We start from the raw sequence: 22,245 nt of genomic DNA, 5'->3' as shown, positions 1-22,245 counted from the left end.
GAGATGTTTGAGAACTACTGGTTTAAATAATACTAAAGAAATGTGGACGCTCAAGCCCAAAATAAGCACCTCAAAACCCCCAAAAACCACAACCAGCAACTACGAATATTTACTAGCAACTTTACAGAAAAAGAAGCCCAAAGTCGCTTATAATAAGTGGACATGGCAACATTGGCAGGGAGGGAGAGTCAGAGAGAGATGGAGTGGGGGGAGAGTGGTGGTTTCAGTCATTGGGGGTGGGGTTGTGGGGGGATGGTAACCCTGAATCCCTGGAAAGAGCCTGATTTTCACGTGACTACCTTTCCTGGGGTATTTACAACAAGTGCAGCAGTACTCATGTATTCATGTGTGTTACCAATAATACCAATGGTGGAAAGTAACTAAGTAGCAGTAATAGTATAGTATAGCAGTAAGGGTCCATTAGGGCCCCTTGTGTTTCCTTGACCCAACATTGTGAAACGATGTGCTATAACGTTTGCCCTATTGATGACGCTATGTACAGGAATGCTACGCTACGGACACCAAAGTCTTTGTAGTGGCACAGCCAGCCCACGGCAAAAGGATTCAAATGATAGTCTACAAGACACAATACAGTGGCCGCACAGACTGGTAGCCCAAGTGCCAATATTCTATTTTGGACGCAGAGGAATGACAACCAACGTTTCGGCAGCTAACAGCCTTAGGGGCGGTTCCAGCTCATTTTCAGTGGGGGGGCACAGGGGGTACGAACACTTAATGTGGGGGGGCAGACCTTGCATCCGAGCGCCGCAAAAATAATTTGATTTTTTTGCATTTTCTGGCCATTTCTGGGCATTTTCAGGGCACCAAAACCATCTGGGCACTAGGGACATGTGGGCAGTGCACCAGCCACCAGGACAACTGGGCACTAGGGACATGTGGGCACCAGGGCAATCAGTTCCATAATGGCCAAAAAGTTTCCTTTGTTAACTGACTTCGACTTCACTGACTCTCTGTGGCCACGCTGGGCGATGTTTTGGGTAGCTGTACACAGCAGTACATCAGCAATTGTCTTAATGTAATTTCTGTTTTCTTCCACCCTTTTCTGATGTTCTTTATCCAGTACTTGGAGTATAGATGTATTGTTCTCAACACCCCTCTTATACTCTGACCATGCCAACATGGCATTTACATGGTGCTCTGCTTTGGTATGCAACTGGAATCCCCCATCTTTATATGTGGCCTTTTTCCAATTTGAAAAACCAGTCCCAGAGGAGAACGTTGTCTCCGGAGCAGAGGGCAGAGAAAAATGCCTGCACACAAAACAATGTGCAGTGTCCTTGGATTGAGAATATTCAAGCCAAGTGAGGTCTTTGTACCAGGAGGCGTTAAAGGCTCTTGTCCTACCCTTTCCTAATTGAGTGCGAGGGAAGGTATTCAGAATGGGTTGTGCTGGGCCTGCAGCTCTTGTTTGAGAAATGTCTGGATGTACAACGTTTTCAAAATGAGTCTATATGAGCAATGCTGAAAGTGTCTACTATCAGGTCATTGTTAAGCATTCATTCATTCAAGCAATGACAATTTTGTCATATGACATTTCATTCAAGCAATGACAATTTTGTCATATGACATTTTAAAAGACAACTGCATTCCAGCAGGCAAGCTCATAGTTCATTCATATTCTACCTTGGGGACCTTTAGGTGCAGCAAATGTAGGCAATGGTTGAACTGGGAGGTTGGTACAGCTGCTGTCGTCTGATTATGATTCTGCATCTGCGTCGTCATCAGTCAGTGGTGGTCTCCTCCCTCCCTAATAGTATTGATTGACATAGATACCACCTCATTAACTATTTTTATTGTATTGTATTATTTTATGTTAAAATGTCATTCATATTTTAATTGTACTTCTTACAGCATAACGTGCAGATTCTGATCAAAGGCCTACCATGAAACACTACAATGCCATCAGTTTAAATTTGTAATTAAAACAAAAGTAGGTAAATTCACAGAACAAGTAAGACTACATTTTAAAACATTTTCTTCATACCTGCACTTTCACCTGGAGGTCCATCAGAGCTGGTCTGGCCCTGGATGTTTTGTACAACACGGGATGGTCTCTCCCTTGGTGCATCTGAAAGTATTGATTGACATACAGTATGACTATATTTTATTTACTTCATTATCTATATTTTAAATTGTATTTAAATGTAAGTTGTACTTTTTACACTATAGCATAAAATGCACATGTTTAACAAAGGCATGCCATTACAAAAAACTGCACAGCACACAAGGCCATCAGATCAAATTTGTAATTAAAAAGTAAGTAATTGTGTCATTCACTGAACTGCAAAAAAACTGCAGAACAAATGAGTAATATGGGATAAGTAATAAGTATAAGTACCATATTTTAAATAATTTTCTGCTAATGTGTATTCTCACCTGGAGGTCCATAGGTGCTGGTGTGGACCTGGACATTTTGTTCAACACTGCATCCAGGCTCAGTCCCTCACTTTCACTGTTGCTGTCAGTTTCAAGTTGGCTTTCAGCAGTCTTATATGCACTGCCACTGTCACTGTGACTGTCAAGCAGTGTCTGCTTCTTCTTAAAGAAGTCTTTAATGTCTCCTTGTTTTCTTTTCATTGTTTTTGTGCATCATTGAGACCTGCCCCAAAAAAAAAAGTTAGTTAGTTAGTTAGCAAAGTCTACCTTGAGAACATACAAAGCATGAAAGCCATCATCTATTATGCCAAATTTCAATTAATGTGGATACAATTATACTTCCCTCTACGTTTAATGTTTAATCAACTAAGCCTTAGCCCACTGCCCACACACACATATCTAAAGCCAACACTTGCAAACCGAACTAAATTAACGTTAAACAGTAACTCTGGCTCCGTTGGTTTTGTTTTCACTGAGTCAGGCTGAATTGGGCTATGCTAATGCTACTAGTAAACACAGAGTTTGAGCCATACTATGCTATGCTGCTAACCATGGCAACATTATAGAACCACATGAACAGTAACGTTAGTTTGCTAAACATTGTTATGACTCAATAAATACTTGCAATGTAATAATGTATACATATAGTGTTCAATCTTACCTCTCGTAAACAGTAGCTGGTTCCGACGCTGCGGGGATAGAAACTTTGAAATAGCCGGTCTCGTCTGAAATCTGAAATGCTTGTGTTGCCAGATTTCGAGAGAGAAACCAGCAACCAGGTATGGAAAAACAAGCCCAAGCGACGTTACAGACAACACAAGCCCAGAATGACGAAGTCGCTTACAAAAAGCAAATTTGGCAACGAAGTGTAGCAGACGATGATTGACGACAATCAGAGCCAATGGAAATGGGGGGGCACACGGGGTGGCCAATCAGATTACAAGGGGGGCCAGTGCCCCCCTGTGCCACCCCCTAGGCCCCGCCCCAATATAGACCTAGTCCTAGTGATGAAAACAAGCCACACTTTTTGATGTGTTGTTCACTGTCAAAAGATGTGTCTTATTTTAATATTTTATTTTATCTACTCTTAATTGTTGCACCATCATCATGTAATCAGAATCCTTACTGTACCACCTCCCCCCCCCACACACACATTTCTTTACACTCATAAATCCCCAGAACATTGTCAACACATGACAGAAAGAATGAAAGAGACAATGAATGTGCATCAGAAAGAGAAGAAGGTATAGAGAGAGTACAACTGGTAATTGCATGCCATGCTCCTTGCATGGCTCTAGATATTTTATATGTTGGCCATTCGAAAATAGCAGACATACAAGCTCATTTTCAGCTCGGGATCCGCTGCCAAATGCATCAATTTGGGCCCCGGGTCCAATTGACATGAAAACATTTGACATGAAAACTACTGCTTTGAATTGCATTGAGAAACAGGTCTCCTCATCACTTGTAGGACATAAACAAATGCAAACAAAGTGAATTCTACCAATGCATTTAATACAAATGTGTGTGTATGTCTTATATTACTAGTCTGTGACTGAAGTTCTCTAAAGCAGCTAAAACAATATAGTTGACCAAGATTGGTGTAACGCCTCCTCGGAGGCAAGCCGTCCAGAAGAGGGTCTGTCTGTCTGTGTCTGTGTTCAAAGCTAATCTCCTGGACCCCCTCTGGACCCCCACTTTGAGAACCACATAGATAAAACTACACATCGTTGACGTTACTTACGACACCGACCACAGTCTCAACGCTTACATAACGGAGTGTGTGAGGAAGACAAATGGTGCCACCGAAGGGAACAGCCACGCCATTAACCACGGACGCGTTAAGTGGGAGGAGACAAATGGATATTGGATTTCCTGGCGTCACCTCTGACCCTCCTCCTCATTAACAGACACATTTGTTAAATTGAGCGTAAAATCCATCACCTGACTAATGACCTTTGCACCTCGCACCATCGTCCAAGAATTTACCTCCTGACTGACCCCCCCCCCCCCCCCCCCCCGACACCCCCTACTGGGGCTTTAACCAACTGACTTGTTGTGACAAATAGACAGTTGGCAATGTAATGAAGACTGTGGTTCTCAAACAGTTTCATGTGAAGGACCCCCAAATTATCTCCATGTTTTAACCATTTTGCCAGGTGCTTGAAAAGCGTCTGGTACTACATTTGCTACTTCTCTACTAGCGAACGTACTGACGACCTTAGTGGACACTTTTTCATGATTGGCTGCTTCTTAGCCAATGGGAGACTAACCCGTAAAACCTACAGCAGGGGTGCCCAAGAGGTAGATCGCGATCTACCAGATCACAAAGGCTGTGCAGCCAGATAGATCGCACCCCTAAGAAATATTTAATTTAAATATAACAAAATATATAGGCCTATATAATTTTTTGCATCTGCCACTTGAATTAAAATTACTTGATTGATTGACATAAAAAGGGCCTTTCAGCTCAAACCCACAATGCAATCTTATAGTTTCAAGAGTGTTGCTGTGCACAAACGTCAGTAGCATTACAAATTAAATACAAAAAACACTAACTATTCCATGACATATTTAGACTATTTTCAGCAATAGGTATTTGAGTGGGTAGATCGTGTTGAGCTGGTCATTTTTAAAGTAGCTCTCAGGTCAAAAAAGCGTGGGCACCCCTGACCTACAGTATACTCTGCACTGCATCTGGCAGTTATGACTGAGTCATTCTTGCTGCTACTTCTCCTATTTTTGAGTGGTGCCTCCGCTCCATTACGGAGCTGTGTGTGTCCATATGTTTGTCTCTGTGTTTGTCTGTCTGTCTGTCTGTCTGTCCGAGCACGGAAAGCTGCAACACCTAAAGTGGCCAGTCAGTACAATACAGCATAGAGTAAAGTGGCACAGAGTACACTACAGTACGAGCCCTGGGCCGCTCCTGGGGCACTGGACCCCCCACATGGTAACTGTAATTTCTCGACCGTTCACACAGGTGTTCTTTTTTTATTTGGATCCACCCAACAGAGACGATATTCAAGTCATCTGCAAAGATTTGGCCATGGAACAGCCCCTAGCTCTCCCCAACATATGTTGTGCCTTGGCTTGTATAATGATTGTATGTCTTTAAATATCTTGATGAATTGAAAATACAGGACCATACAGGACCACAGGGGCTTGGGACCCCGCTTTTTGTGTTATCCTTTTATCATCATTTGCATAATCGTACCACGTACTGTACCATTTGCACACTGATAATAAAGTGTATCAATCAATCAAAACCCCCATATGAGAAGATTAATTATTATTTTTTCGTTTTGTTTTTCAAAATTGATCTTCTATTTTGGGAATAGCCGAGGTATGAAATAAGTTTATAATGTTCCTCTGTTTTGCTGGGGACCCCCTAGGCCTAGAGCCCACCTCGAGCTTTCCTGGGAGTCCCAGACCCCACCAGAACCACTCAGTAATATCTCACAAATACAAATAATGAGGAGTTTGAGGACTGAACCAAAAGCCAACAATTTTACGTATTTCAGTAGATGACGATGACGTTACATCATGCCAGTCAAAAAGAAAGGGCCGTGTTAACCACTTAACCCCCATTTTAAAAATAGCAAAAACAATCCAATCTATAAGCTCACATACTGACACATTGTGCCTTGTAGATTTGTTTTGAGCGGTGCAGCCACTCCAATGCACAGCTTTGTGTGTCTGTCTGTTTGAGCATTGAATATGCTCATATTATTGGACATCATGTTGTTGACAGCATCAGACGTCATCATTGTGATGAAAGGCACCGCTCACTTCACACAAGTGTGATTTCTATTGCCTATAAATGACATGCCCAAATAGGGACACCAGGTTTAAAGTGGTAAAAAAATCAAATAGTCAAGTTTAATAATGAGTACCGTTGTCTTATTCTTCTGTGTAATATGTATGGTAATAGTGTAAAAGGGTGAAACTTGTCCGGGAACTAGGCGGATACAAGTTTGTTGTTATCAAATAAAGGAAGCTGTTTCTCATGTTGTCACTGAACTCTCCTAGGTTAGACTGAGTTAAAGGAAGCTGTTTCTCATGTTGTCACTGAACTCTCCTAGGTTAGACTGAGTTAAAGGAAGCTGTTTCTCATGTTGTCACTGAACTCTCCGAGGTTAGACCGAGTTAAAGGAAGCTGTTTCTCATGTTGTCACTGAACTCTCCTAGGTTAGACTGAGTTAAAGGAAGCTGTTTCTCATGTTGTCACTGAACTCTCCTAGGTTAGACTGAGTTAAAGGAAGCTGTATCTCATGTTGTCACTGAACTCTCCTAGGTTAGACTGAGTTAAAGGAAGCTGTTTCTCATGTTGTCACTGAACTCTCCTAGGTTAGACTGAGTTGCTTGTATCTTTTTTTTTCTCTCTCTCGTTGCCATAGCAATGGGCTGTACTTAGAGGACAAGGGCTCTGTCTGTGAGCTCTGCTGGCTTCTAAAAAAGGCTTTTCTTTACATAAGACGGCTTTCCTAGGGGATACTCCATTCTGATAGTCTATTTACCCAAACATTACTGCCATTCCGGGAGCATCTAACACTCCTAGCCTTAGCCACAGACTTTCTCCTATACTCTTACTATTGTTGAAATACGATAGGTATGGGAGGGAGGTAGTGCTTGGCATGCAGTGAGTCAGCAATCCTTATTGATTAAAACTATAGATTTTTGTGTGGAGCTGGTGAGGGCCTTGGCTCACAGCACCAGGTAAATAATGCCAAAAGGCTGTGGCCAGGTCATCTTTTAGTGCGTTCTGCAATTTCAGATGCATGATGCACCTTTCCATTTGGTTTCACAGTCAGCATCAATTTGCGTAGGAGTACAGTTCAGCTGCTGTACCAAATACAACTCCGTGTTCAGTGGTGTAAAGTAACTAAGTGCAATTACTTAAGTACTGTACATAAATACAATGTCATGTAACTTTTACTTTACTTGAGTATTTCCATTTTTAAATACTACTCTCCATCTCACAGGCAAATATTGCACTTTTTACTCTTTTATTTTAATTTAATTATTTGACAGCTGTTGTTACTACTTACTTTTCAGATATATATTATTATTACCAAACATACATCAACCAATTAAGCCCCATGTTACACTTAGGTTATTAGAAAATAGCAGGTCTTCAAGTTCACAATATGCATCGTGATGGAACATGTGACCTTGTATGATTTTTGTATTTTTAATGTGATTGATGTGTCAAATAGCCCATCTGCATATAAAAGATCAAGGTATAAAGTGGTCCAATTGATTGATTGATTGGTTGATTTTAATACAATGTTAACTAATTTAGTTGGGGACCCCCTGGAACCCCCTTAAGGGCCCCCGAGGAGCCCGCAGTTTGAGAGCCTATATAATATCGTCTCTGTCGGATGTAAACCTCATAGGTCCAAAATTGTACTTTTCCAGATTCCAATTACAAAATAGCAAAAGTAGCAGATCAACACGCTCTGCTACCTTTGATGCTTTTGTGTGACACTGTATTATGACATGAGAATATGGAGATAGGAGGTTATGCCCGACACCAACGAAATTCACACTCTCAATTTATGGTACTCCCACATGAGCAAGCCACTTAACCACGTTAACCCAGGCGTCCCTATTTTTGGCATGTCATTATAGGCCAAAGGTTTTAAAATTAGCTGGAAAATAAAAGCAGCTCTACAAGTTCACAAGGTCTCACATCACAATTAGGGATGCACATTATCAATTAATCCATTAATTGATCATTGATAACCTTATTGATTGATTAACCACTTAGTTGATCAGCGTCGTTTATTTTATTTTGTCTGAGAATCTTAATTTAAATCAATAATGTCCAACATAAAAATCTACATTTAGCTGATACAGAAATACCGGTACAAAAGGCATATTATATTCCTTAATCAAATATTTATTTGATCATTTGAGATACAGGGCCAACGAGTTCTGAGCTTCATTTAGAAATTAGAGCTAATTGGTGGAAATGTATGCACCCATTGCCACTTGTTTTGAAGCTTGTAGTGATCTAGTCTCAGATCACGAAAGCAAGGACTGTATTTAAACACTTGGGCTATTTCTACTTCCAAGATATTTCTAAAATGTTCAGAAATAGCAGATGTACAAGCTGGCAGCATGGCACGAAGTGACATGCTGTTGCTTGTTTATCTGCTATTTTTTAATATCCATGCTAACACATGGTGGGGGGACCCCCTGGACCCCTGGGGGTCCCCAAACCCCACTTTGAGAAACACTGGATTAAACAACCAACCTACCCTCACTGCAATTTATAGATTAACGGTATAGGTTACCTTTACAGTTACACCTGTATTGACATTGTCATAAACATTATCACAACACGTGACATTATCAAACGACAATATCATCGATCAATCAACCAATCAACCAACCAGTCAATCGATGAACAAGTTAAGCCGTCTGCCAGAATTTGATAAGTGATTTTCCATTTTGTTATGGTCGTAAAGCTTCAGAGGCCACAGCATTGTGCATAAAAACACTGCATTGCAGATCCATAAATTTCACAAACGAGCTTGTGCTTCTTGCTGCTAGATCAGTGCTCACTTCAGATACAATAATAAGGCTCAGTTCCACACAGAAGAGACATGTTTGTGGGCATTAAAACAAGCTTGGACAATAGAAAGATGTTTATGGGAGATTTTCATTCTGAATCGATTCCTGATCTTCAACCTTCAAAGATTCTGAACTCTGCGACCTTCAACCTATGCTCTCCCCCCCCCCCCCCCCCCCACCATGGAGTTGTAAATGTTTCTCCATTGAACAGTACTAAGATAAAGATCAGATCAGCCCGGGTCAATAGTTCACAGGACCTTGTCCTGATTATCTGTTGATAACAAAATATTTCCATGCAGGCAATATATCCTACTACATCATGTAATATACATCAGTGACACTCTCAGAGTTAAAGACCCGTTTTAGGGTCCCTTTGGTCATCCCTGGGACCCCCATGTTGAGAATCAGTAATTATCATCTATATTCAACCAACCACCACCATATGAAAATAATCACCCACGTTGTCACTTTTATATCTTTTAATATTCAAAAAATACTTCAATTTTGGCTTCTTTCTTCTTTTTCTTTCAGTACATAATCGGCCTGGATTTGCTCTTCTATACAGTGTAGTACTCTACTATTTTCTTGTTTATGAAATGAAAAAAAGTGCAAAGTAGTGGACCGGGTCACAGACAATTATTATCCTCATAGGCCCACCACACATAGTAAAGGCTACTTCAACGCTAAAAAAAACAAAAACAAAAAAACTTGTGTTATCATCATCTGCATGACATCCATAATAATCCATAACCACAGGCTCCACACACCACATACAAGTCCTTGGCATCAGTCTTTTGTTGAATGGAAGCAGGGGGCACACATTTGAATATGACCCAAGCCACGTGCAAAATTAAGAAAAATAAGTCATGGTTCCAAGGAAGCATTCCATTGAAGACCTGGTGGAAGGAAAATAAAAAATATCCAAACTGAAAGAAGGAAAGTACTTGGTGGGCTACAAGGATGGAAGCTTCTTCGAATTAAAATGTCCACCTATTGTACGTACTGTACGTTGAAAATCCATGGTAAAGCAGCAAATAACGGTGCCAGCCCGTTTTTGTTTTTTTATGTTCATCTTTTTGTTTTCATCGTTCTTGAATGCTGTAGTTCATAATATAATGTCCTTTCAAGTTTATTTTCTTTATTTGGTTAATCTTAGTATATATTCTTGCACCCATAAGAGGGACGCTCTCGCGTGCAAAAGCATCATTCAGCAGGGGGTTGGTTGGGTTAATGACTTTTTGACAGCATAACCCAAACAAAATGAAAGGATGTTGGCTACAAAATAATCACTGCAAAGTAAACCACTTTTTTTGAGGGAGCGGGCAACACTGGCATACCCGGTTAGCATTTCTGGTTACAGTAATTTTTAAGCAGTCCCATAATGCAGTGGTTCTCAAAAGTGGGGTCCAGGGACCCTCAGGGTTCCTTGAGAGGGTGGGGGGTCCAAATGGATCCTTATGTGTCCTCTGTATAACTCAGAACCATACATGGAACCTATATGGACCCTTTACAGGTCTGTAACTCTGAGAGCATACAAATGGAACCAATTGTACACTCTCAGAGTTATGGGGGTCCTTAAAAAACATTTGAGAACCACTGCCAACATTGTCCATAAGCGCTATGCTATTCATCCATTGTGGGCCAGTCGTTATCGCTTCTTCTTCTGCTTTAGAGATTTCCTCCGTTTCACGATCATCTCGTAGAGCTTGTCCATGCCCTCGTGCAGGCCCTCGCCTATGATGGCGCAGGCGGGCTGGACGTGGTAGGTGGTGGATGGCGTGAGCTCGTGCAGCGCCAGCTGCTTCTCGATGTCGGCCACCGCCAGCGACTTGGGCAGGTCCTGCTTGTTGGCGATCACCAGCAGCGGCGTGCCCTGGTTCTCCGCGAACTTGGTGACTTTGTGTAGCTCCGTCTTGGCCTCCTCCAGCCGGTCCACGTCCACAGAGTCCACCACGTAGATGATGCCGTCCGTGCAGCGGCTGTACGACTTCCACAGGGGCCGCAGCTTCTCCTGGCCGCCCACGTCCCAGAAGTGGCAACTTATGCCCTTGGCCGTGCCGTTGCTGAGCTTGATCTTCTCCGTGTTGAAGCCGATCGTGGGCACCGTGTTGACGAACTCGTTGAATTTGAGCCTGTAGAGGACGGTGGTCTTGCCGGCGGAGTCCAACCCCAGCATGACGATGTGCAGCGACTGGAAGGCAGAGATGTTGGAGAAACTGTTGCCCATTTTTTCAAATAGCTAAAGGTGGAGGTTGGTGATTGGGGGGGGGGGGGCGGGGGGAGGGGGGTGTCTGGCGTGGCCCCCCTTTCTATCCCAACCCTGTCTGAAAACAACACCGCACAGAGCAGATATACTCCCCAACCTCTCGCAAAGAGGAAAATAAAAAAGGGTTGCTGGCGTCCGTGTGGAGGGTCCCCAGTGAACGGACGATGCGTGCTGCTGGTGGCTGGTGTCCTCTCCTCTCTCGGTCAGTAGCAGGGAGGGATGACGCCCGCGTCGGCAGGACGCAGCAGCACAGCAGCGACGTTCATTAACATTCTCCTCACAGCCGCGTCAGCTCCACAACATCTCCCACTATATCACCCTCACCACTACAGGACAGCTCAAGGAGGCTGGGGGATTCTGTCTATGCTGTTAAAAAAACGACTGCAAAACAAACACACCCTGTCCCTGAGACCCAGCCAATTAAATTATACCGTCAGCTGCAGCTCGCGCACTTGTCTCCTCCGCGCCTGTGAGTCCTTTTTGGCAACGAAAAAGACGCTCCTCTTTTCCTCGGTATTTAAAATAAAATCCGCCAATGTCGACAGTTATCCAGTGGGTCGGTTGGTTGGTAAGGTGACGTCCCGTAAAAATTAAATGACGCCTTTGAATAGAATTTCTCCAGGTTATTTTTCAGTGTGTGTGCGTGTCTCGGCACACGAGCAGAGGTCCTTCACCAGCGACCGCTGCATAAGCACTGCTGACTGCTGACTGCTGTATGGATGGAGGAATCACACACCGCAGTAGAACTGAGGCGACGCGACGCTCCACCCAGTCAGGCCCACGTGCCCCCCCCCCACCCCCCCAACACACACACACACACACACACACACACACACACACACCTCATCTCAACGCACTGTGAACTTGTAGATCGGCTATTTTCAAATGTATGCAGGGCTGATTGCAGTGGAGTAAAAGTAAAAAAGTTGCTTAAAATATTTATAGTGGAGTAGAAGTACAACTAGCCTACAGTGCCTACTAAAAATAGGAAAGACCCAGCTGTAGCCTAAAGTAAAAGTAGGCTACCTCAAAAAATTACTTGCAGTATACTTCGAGAGTAGTCATTGCACACGTTTGCATTAGCCTACTGTAACATTTAGGACTGATCATGTTTATGATCTTTGACTTTAAGAACTTTACTTAAAGCCAGAAATAGCTAATTTCGATGGTCACACACACACACACACACACACACACACACACACACGATTGCTTCTAATACATGTTTATTCAATCTCTGATTTCACAGGCGACATTAGACTCAGCCTATAGACGTTGTTATGGTTACATACACTACAGCGTCAGTACAGATATGTTTATTTCTGCAATGAACATCGCTCTGCAAGAACTTAAGCAACTACGACACCTTGTGGTAGAAATAGGTAACGTAGGCTGTCATCAATATACAGTTCAAACACATCTTTGGTGCCAATCGTCAATAGATCAATACAGGCTTTCCCCCCACTACATCAGTGATTCGCAAACTTTTTCATTTCAAGGATGCCCAGTATTTAAACTCTGGGAGTGGGATCCCAACAGACACTGTGAAATCCTGTGTGTTGAAATAACTTGAGTGTACAAATGGAACCACATGGACCTGTAACGTATAAGGGTACAGTATATTGTATACTTTATAGCCTATAGTTTAGTCATTTATGCTTATATTTGTAAGTTGGATTTTTTTATAAATGTTTCTATACATCAAAGACATTATGGTGACTTTACATTGTCAGATACTTGAGTGTGTCCTTATTATCACTTTTCCCAAATCTTACAGCTCAAATGGAGTTACGAGGTGTTGGACTATAAATGTAGAGACAGTTTTTTTCATGTAACTTTTATGTGTGACAGTTTCAGAAGTGCTTCCTTAATTAATTCCATTGGTTCAATATTTGTAAAACCAACACAGACATAAAGGGTGTTCAATAGCATTTATTTATTTTATAAAAAAGGTTTAAAAATGGAGATTGTTTCTGCCCAACAGCGACGATAATATTTATAGTGACTCGAATTTGCTAAATCTTTACTTTACATGATGTTAGGCTTGGCATGTATAATTAGCATGGCACAATTTAATAACTAAGGCACATGTATCTATCTATTAATGCACCAAGTCTCTAACTCGAGAACCATTCAACCTACAGACTTCAAATTCGACACACGCGTTCCACACCACCACGGGGAGTACAGTGCTAGGTGTCGATTTTTCTTTAGGTTTATTTATTTATAGCATGTAGTACAAAAAATAGACAATAACATATCAAAGAACAAAAATACAATGCAAGGAAGGGAAGAAGCCAGCTGGCTTATTTGGAATCCTTTCCTGTAGGAAGAGGTCATTGATTTAAAAAGATTAAAAGTTCAGTACAGTAAAGAAATCTACAAGTTGGCAAAGGGGGGCAGCTGTGCAGTAAAGAAATAAAAACACAGACTGCTCAAAAAACGGAAATAAACAATACAACAACAAACACACAAAAGAAAATATAACGCATCAAAGTAAAACATGTAATCAGAGAGGAAGAAATAAGATATTTCTTTAGATGTTTTTTGAATATTGGCACGGATAATGAGGATTTAAGTGAAGCATCTATTCTAGGGAGTTCCATAGATGAGGGCCTCTAAATTTGATGTTTGGAAGTGCGACAATAGGGTAATTCAAAATGATCTCTTTGCCTTGTGGGGTAGGAGTGAATGTCAGAAGTAACACGGAAGAAATTGTGAAAAGAAGACGGAATGTCTTGTATGCATTTTTTGAATTTAAACATAAATAAACCGGTCTGAAAAACGTTTACTTTGTCAATGGGTAATAGTGAATATTTAATAAAGAGCGGGGCAGACAGCTCATATACCAATTTGAATGTGAAATCATTCTCAGAAACCTTTTTTGAATGATCAGTAATTTAGTGAGATGTGTTGAATATGTAGCAGCCCAGACAATATTACAGTAATTAATATGAGAGAAAATTAAGCTATAAGTGTTAAAGATTATTCTCAATATACCAAGCATCTTCATAGACTTCATACATACAGTATCAATATGTTGTTTCCAATTTTAATGAGAATTTAGTATGGGGAAGCTGGAAAATTTCAGAGCCATTGATTACAATTCTAGGTTTTTCTTTGGGAAATGTTTTGTTTATATTTCTAAAAATCATGAAGTTGTATTTTTTTTATATTAAGAATGGTGTTCTGACATCTGCATAGACTCCATTTGGGCATGCCTGACAAAGAACTCCATATAAGGACATAAGGGACAGACATATTAACTGGATGGGGCATGCATTTCCAACTAATGAAAGGAGACTGGAGTTGACCCTGCGAGCGTGTTTTGGGGTGAACGTTATTGTATGATACCATTTAGCACTACTGTAATTTCTCTCTTACACAACATTGGTAAATGGTGCATTTATATAGCGCCTTTATCCAAGGCGCTTTACATAGTGCACCAATTGTGGTGGAAGCCATGCAAGGTACCAACCAGCACATCGGGAGCAATTTGGCGTTCAGTGTCTTGCCCAAGGACACTTTGACATGTAGACAGGAGTATAGCCGGGATTCGAACCGCCGACCCATGGATCATTGGACGACCTGCTCTACCTCCTGAGCCACAGACAGTCGCCGATTATGTATAATTAATAATGTATAATATTTTAAGTTCCAATTAACCACAGTTACATTTTCAGGTTTGCTTTATTCATCTTCATTAAAGGGCTTATTCCTCAACAAAAACAGCTTCTCTGCCACCGTAACCAGTCTCTTCCTGTACTCCAGTTTCTTGTGGTTCCGCTCTGGAACTCCCCTGAAGCCGTAGATGGTGCCCCACCAGGCAGCAGCGATCGCAGCCGTGGAGTCGCTGTCTCCACCGTGGAAGAAGCCATGATCGGCCAGCTTCTCCCACGAGTCACCAGCGCATAGGAGAGCATCATAAGCTATCATGGGGGCATCGTGGCCACTGGCACCGCCAGTGCTCCTGAAAGCAACATCGCTGTAAAATTTCTCTCTTTCCTTCAGGCCATAGCATTCTGGAAAGCGTGCTTTCTCGGCTTTCCCATCCAGGATTCCTCTCTCTGACAGGTAGCTCTTCCAAGCTTTCTCAAAGTAGTCCCTATGGATCAGTGAATGCTGAATTAATTACTCTACTATTGACATTTAAATATACTATCTGCTATTGATAATACTGATTTGAACAACACAGTTAGGAGGTTTAGTCAGAGGCACTTTTTGATACTTTTCATTGGTCAAATATTTGTAAAACTCACACAAAGACGAGATGTAAATAATAGCACTGATTTATTAAATAAAATAAAAAATAGTTGAAAAGCGGATATAGTTGATTTCTGCCCGACAGCGACAATAATAATGTATTTTTGATTTTATTCTTCACACACTCACCATGTCTCCAGGTTCTCGGTCACACAGTGGCCTGCCTCTCTGATGTAGTCCTTGGCTTTCTCCAGCACCTCCAGGAGGCCATGGCCCCAGGCCTCCATGGGTGGGCTGCCTCTGACGGCGTAGGCCGTGAACAGTGCTGCGGCCAAGGCCCCCAGGTAACCGGTGGGGTGGTGGTGCGTAAGACGCCCGCTCTCAACGCTCACCGCTATCAGGTGAGGCTCCTGCTCTCTGTCAGGGAAGCGCAGGCCGATGCACATGGCACGCATTGCCGCCCCACAGCCTCCACCCATGCGGTGGAAGGGTATGTTGTAGTCGTAGTCTTTTGTCATCATCATTCTCTGCTCGAGAAGATGACAGGAAGACATGCAGGTTATCCCTGGAGGAGATCAAAAAGAAAAACTATTTCAATATTATATAAATCACAATTTCTGTCATATGCCATTGTTGTGATCTTGATTGATTTGTGAAGATGGCTCTAGTCTACTCTAAAGTGACAGTCACACAGACATTGTCAAAGTAAAATTAATGTGTATGTCCCTGACCTAACACAAAAACCTTCCAATTGAAGTAATGTACAGATACCTGGTGCACGTCCATCCATGTCCTTCATACTGTCCACGTATTTCTTTGCCAATTCCCGACACAGGTCCGGCAGGGTTGTCTTAGCCTTTTCCTCGACCTCAATCAGCGCATACGCGGTGGCCAAGTGCATGATGGTATCATCGCTGATCGGAAAGTCCTTGGCATCCAGTTTAGCCAAACCACCTTTCTCTTTTACTTGCTGATGAATAGACTCCCCATTACTCTCAAACTCCCAGTCACCGTGGTTGTAGCCCAGGGCATCACCTACACCACTCAGAACCATGCTGGCTGCATACCTCTCCTTCAAGGGGATTTCAGTAGACATTATGACTCCTTAACTGAGGACATACAGTATGAAAAGGGCAACAGATCGTTTAAAATTATATATATATTTTTTTTAAATTGACTTTATTTCACTTACTAAGCGCACATGGATCTGGTAACCGGAAGGCTCGCCACAAATCATGCACGCCACAAATCATGCTCGTCCCCATTTTGAGAAGGCCACCTATCCCCCAGCGTCGGTAAATGGTGCATTTATATAGCGCCTTTATCCAAGGCGCTTTACATAGATTGTGCATTACATTCGCACTGCCGTTCACTTCCTTGTTTGCGGCTCCGAAAGAATGTCTCGTATCTCCTAATCTAGGGAACTCTCCATGGTTTTGACCAGATGGGCAATGTTTCATTTCTGACTTCAGCATGCCTCTCATTTGGAATATTAACGCTTCTAGCTTCGTGCTTCTACCAGCACGAGGTAGAAATGGAAGATTATGCCTGTGTATGTGTATTAATATTGACCCAATGAAAACTTGAAATCACCTAACTTCAACTTGTGGAGCTCTGGAGCGTTTTTAGGGCATTGGGCATCACTATTTTTGGGCATCACTATTTTTTCATTTTTTTGGCATAGTGATATGGACACAAAAAACAACACGTGTGATAGAGGGGTCAAACAAGAACGAAAGTTGCACTAATATTTTAGAAATAGGTCAACAATACAAACGACATTAGTTTTGTGGATTAATATATACTTTTAATGCGTGGCCCCCTGTGCCCCCCACAAAATGGAACTACTTAATATTTCACCAAAACCAGAGCAGAACTACCACCACAGGACTTGGGCAATCAATTAATACAGTTTCAACCACTATATTAACAATTTAAGCTATAACATACTAAGTGTCTTTAACCAGAAGACACTTAGCAATTGGCAAATAATATGCATTATGTATTATGTATTATTATGGCAAGAGGAAGTATTCTATGGCCCACTGGCAGTGTGTGTACAGACTACAGAACATTATGGTGCAGATCTGTCCAGCTGCGTAGTTTGCAAGATTATTTTCGGACAGACAGGCTGACAAGACATGGCTGATGTGTCAGTCACTAGTCAGGCAGACAGAGACACAGACAAGGAAGCTTTGAGAAGGAAGAGAAGTGGTCACGTGACTGGGCTGCGCCTTGACACTTTCATGGGAGCCAAACTCACACGGAAGTGCAATGAATACATGGCAGTGAATGGAGCCGGCTGGACCAGCTCATAACAAACATTATTTATCAACAATTGAGACCTTTGTCATTATAATCGGTTCAGGCATATAAAATAAAACATATCACAGGTTGTTTTCTAATCATTTACCAAAACATTGGAAACACTTCCCATGTATTCAGAATAAAAACAAATAAAATAAATCTTCCCAGTCCCAAATTCAACACTGGTGCGCTGACAACTGAAAACTTGCATAACTTCACTCCAGCACTAGCTCTGTTCCATAGCTCTAGACAAACACACACAAACACATAATAACTACATCACTGGTAAAGGGGCAAGCAGTCTCATATTCCATGTAGGCTACTACACACTACTCAAATCAACTCCTGCACATCGATAATACAGATTACAGTTTCACATATCTTTATATCATAGAAAAGGAGCGGAACACTAACATAATTTACTCTTACCGGAACAGGCGCAAACCAGGAATGAACAATCAAGGAAGTGAACAATCAAGGAAATACAACCAACCGACGTCATATCGCGGAAGGTAACGGCAGGCTAGATTTTTTTCCCTAGGATGATATGCGGGAAGGAGCGCTTGTTTACTGCCCCCGACTCGAGACCCGCCCCCTTGCTAATAGCTGCCTTTCATTGTTGCTCTTTCATTGTTCCACTGGCATAATTTCGCAGACTTTCTCATCAACATTGAATACTTGTTCACCTTAACCACTACTACTCTTGAAACTAACAAATGAGTGGGATAGAGTGAATTAACACAGGATTGACCTGTTTACTACTAATGAGACTAATGAGTCATCAGTTTGAGAACAGACGGCATGACACAAAAGACATATTGTAGGCCTACAACATAGTGATAGTGAATAAAGGGAACTTGGTGGCAAACCACAAATCATTTTACTAGAACTTTCCAGCAAACAGAGAACTGAGAACAATAATTGACTGAAATCTCAGCCATACAACATGTATGTAGGCGTATTTACTGGATTACTGGATTCATTTTTCCCTTTATTTCTTTATGATGGTTCCTGTTTTCTTTTCATAGAAGTCTATAGGTATCTTTACTGTAAATTTTCTGATAAATTGAAACTGACCCTGGTGTAAACAAGTCTTAGTGCTTTTTGGTCTGCTTTCGTTTGAAATGTACCCATTATATAGGCTACTGTGAAATAACATGTATGATCAATCAATCACAATTCTAATAGGCCTACAAACTGACTGAATTACATCTGAATAGTGAAGACAGCCCCGAAAGATGTCCGGACAACTCACTTGGAGGTGCAAAAAGCGTGAGATGCAAGTTACCGATTTGCAACACTGTGTCGTTGTTTTGTATTATTATTACACCAAAAGATGGCGCTGTTGTTCAGACAACGTATTCAGAAAATAACTACTGTTGCAAAGTTGTCCAGTGTGCATCATGTACAGTACAACAATGGTCATAGGCTATATGGTAGTGGCATGACTGTTTGTCTGGCAGAGATATCAATGTGATTATTCTGTGATAGCTTTTTCTGCCATAAATCAAATTTCAAAGTGTCCTGAATGGTGAATGCTAATATAATGTGAAATGCTATTAATTAAAATCTGTTTCCCAATTACAGACATGGTAAGCTAAATGCTATTAATTAAAATCTGTTTCCCAATTACAGACATGGTAAGCTATCTGGGGACAGTCGCAACATGTTGTGAGCTTGTAGATCTCATATTTAAAAATGATACATTTTAACAACACAAATCTTCTATGGGGGTGCCTGGTACAAAATATTTTCTGTGGCCAAATGCAGACTCAATTTGGTGGGCCAAAGTTTGAGAACCACTGCATTATGACACCCTGACCAACATGTCCTAGACTCTTCTCCATCCTGGGTCCCAAGCTGCACAATGACTGCTGCCCCCCCCCCCCCCCCCCCCCCCAGAACTGCTGACAAACTCCCCATTTCCCACTGCAGTCTGAAAACTCATCTCTCCAGAGTCTACCTCATGCCATAGCATTCCCCATGCCTACCTCAGTATATCACTTCTTCCTTGTTTTGATGGTATGCGCAGTACAATACGTAGAATTGTATTGTAATACGAGTTTATCAGGGATCTCCATATATGGCCATAAAAGGGACAAGGAATGACAGATATGACAGATACAGAGATGTCCATATATGGGCACATCAGTCAGAAATGGCGGTGTGTAGGCTACTGTAGGTGCTTGGACATCATAGCGGCCCCGAACTTCTACTAATACCAAAAGGGCTGTCATTGTCAATTATGTTTGTTTTTTACTGCCGTACGGCAAGACATTCGGTTATACAAATGGCAAATTAACTTGACGTTAACAGACTACATAATCTGACATATGAGATAATTGGACAGCTGTGATGATCAAAGCAAGACTGCTTGTTAATTGGCTTGTGAGATGTGGACATCCGGGCTCTTGCATTAAAGCGTTATTTCCAGTGACATGGAGGACTTGTCATCCCCTCTAGCCTCTCTTCTTTTTATGGTTTAATTAGAGGCCAGCAGTCTCCCACATGTCATGGTTTATGTAATCACAGAGCTGACCTGGGAACGGAGCTCTGTCTGCAGGCTTCTCCCTCACTTCATCTGTCTATGGCTGACTGTCATATCAGTCTTGATGCTTTCTGCTTTTATCCCTCTTCCCATGTTTCTTTATCCTCTCTCTCTCTCTCTCTCTCTCTCTCTCTCTCTCTCTCTCTCTCTCTCTCTCTCTCTCTCTCTCTCTCTCTCTCTCTCTCTCTCTCTCTCCCCCTCTCTCTCTCTCTCTCTCTCTCTCTCTCTCTCTCTTGCTGTCAGGCAACCAAACATATATCCATATTTGAACTTTTCGTGTTTTTCGTAAATGTGTCAGCAAAGTTAAGTATCAAAAGTTCAAAACGTTTTGAACATACATACATATGAGGCGTCCACTCAAGCCCCAACAGAGACGATATCACGCACATAGTATCTGTTTGTGTTCATCATGTTGTTCAGATTTAGGCTGCTGCAACAGTTCACTAAAGTGACATCTGCATTTCAATCTATAAGAAAGACAGATCAATAAATAGGTTTGTAAATTGTGTTCAAAAAGTGCACATTCAACAGTGATGCTCAGTGACTGTCAATGACTGTTCTTGCTGACTATGAACGCAAGAACAGTCCATCAACAAAAAGAGAGGGATGCTAGCCTACAATTCAGTAGAGATGCAGTGCATGAACCCCTCGTTACAAAGACAAATGCAGATGTGAGTTCAGTTGTGTAAAAAAACATAGACACTGGTCAGTAGACATGTGGAAAATGGTGATAATAGTCAGATGAGTCACCGTTCACCTGTTCTTCTCAAGTGGGAGAGTGCATGTGAGGCATAGCCTACAAGAGAATGTAACAGTACAGGCCTGCATGCTTGACAGTAGGTGGATGGAAACCCTTGGGGAGTGAGTGTGGGGGTGCTGTACAGAATGCGAGAAGGTGAGAAAGGACAATCTACATACAAGCTCACAGCACATTGCTATACGACACGTTGCTCAAGAACGTGACGTGATGTGACACATTGTGAGCTTGAAGATATAGGTAAACCTATAACATCTATCTAAATAACATGCAGAGTTTAATGTAGGCCTATGCCCTATGTCATTGCTGTTGGGCCGAAACCTCTTATCTTAATATTTAAAAAAAGAAATCTTTCCTGTAAATGAATGCCCTACTAGTACTTTTTTAAATTATTATTTTGCTATTTTAAAGTTGTTTGACTTCAGTTTTCCACCCAGAGACGATGTGCCCATTAAAAGTAACAAACATGCATAGGGTATGGGCACATCTAAGATTCCATGCGCTGCCAAAGGAAGCTGACTCCTGGGGTCTCTTCCGGCTTTTTAGACAGCTGGTGGATGGAAATGAAGCTCCACCCACGCGGCAGATTGCCTCGTCGGCCAGATTCCCGGAAAAGCTTGCTCCAGCAGCATTCTGCCACGTGGGTGGAGCTTCTTTTCCATCCACCAGCTGTCTAAAAAAACGGAAATGACGCAAAACACAGCTTCTTCTGTCCGCGCATGGAAGTTCAAGTGTGCCCAGGCTGATCGTAGGCTTATTTCCAATCTGGGAACCCATGGGCCTCTTGGGGTGGCGCCAAACAGAAGGTGTATAGCAGGATGATGCCCGTTTGCTACGCCTTAGGCCCTTCCTCTTCCGGTGGGTCAGCTATGTTTCTGAATGCCCCTGCCGACACATTCAGTAGCTAGCTCGGATTCGGAATCTGTTCTTGAGAGATTAGCCTATTAGCATCAACCAAACAAACACACACACACGCACACGCACACACGCACACCCGCACGCACACGCACACGCACACACACACACACACACACACACACACACACACACACACACACACAAACACACACACACACACACACACACACATCATCCATTTGTCCAGCCATTCTCTTCAGTCTTCTCCCTGCAGCATAGTATTGTACATGTCTTTGGCTTTCTCCCACGCCAGTCCTGCCAAATGAAATG

At 42.1% G+C, this 22,245-nt stretch overlaps 2 protein-coding genes across 2 annotated transcripts; both read right to left on the bottom strand.

Moving 5' to 3' along the window:
- Positions 1–8,571: 8,571 nt before the first annotated feature.
- Positions 8,572–11,931, bottom strand: arl4cb (ADP-ribosylation factor-like 4Cb). Its single transcript, XM_080785488.1, has one exon. The coding sequence runs from the start codon at positions 11,201–11,203 to the stop codon at positions 10,625–10,627; it is 579 nt and encodes a 192-aa protein (XP_080641614.1). The 5' UTR covers positions 11,204–11,931; the 3' UTR covers positions 8,572–10,624.
- A 1,647-nt stretch (positions 11,932–13,578) lies between these two features.
- LOC308330236 (ADP-ribosylhydrolase ARH1-like) lies at positions 13,579–18,203 on the bottom strand. Its single transcript, XM_080785038.1, has 4 exons — positions 18,182–18,203; positions 16,217–16,554; positions 15,635–16,010; positions 13,579–15,347 (listed from the first exon to the last, which is right to left on the bottom strand). The coding sequence occupies exons 2-4, from the start codon at positions 16,539–16,541 to the stop codon at positions 14,933–14,935; spliced, it is 1,116 nt and encodes a 371-aa protein (XP_080641164.1). The 5' UTR covers positions 16,542–16,554; positions 18,182–18,203; the 3' UTR covers positions 13,579–14,932.
- Positions 18,204–22,245: the final 4,042 nt, after the last annotated feature.

Source organism: Protomyctophum bolini (assembly GCF_963924005.1).
Source record: "Protomyctophum bolini genome assembly, chromosome: 16".
Taxonomy (NCBI): Eukaryota; Metazoa; Chordata; class Actinopteri; order Myctophiformes; family Myctophidae; genus Protomyctophum; species Protomyctophum bolini.
Note: the sequence above shows the minus strand (reverse complement) of the source record. Positions and strands in the feature narration are given on the sequence as shown.

Excerpts from the sequence above, each read along its gene's own strand:
- LOC308330236 (XM_080785038.1), bottom strand. The coding sequence starts at position 16,541 with ATGTCTACTGAAATCCCCTTGAAGGAGAGGTATGCAGCCAGCATGGTT. Across the intron at positions 16,011-16,216 it reads CATGGATGGACGTGCACCAG|GGATAACCTGCATGTCTTCC; the intron begins GTATCTGTACAT and ends GATCTCCTCCAG. Across the intron at positions 15,348-15,634 it reads ACCGAGAACCTGGAGACATG|GGACTACTTTGAGAAAGCTT; the intron begins GTGAGTGTGTGA and ends ACTGATCCATAG.
- arl4cb (XM_080785488.1), bottom strand. The coding sequence starts at position 11,203 with ATGGGCAACAGTTTCTCCAACATCTCTGCCTTCCAGTCGCTGCACATC.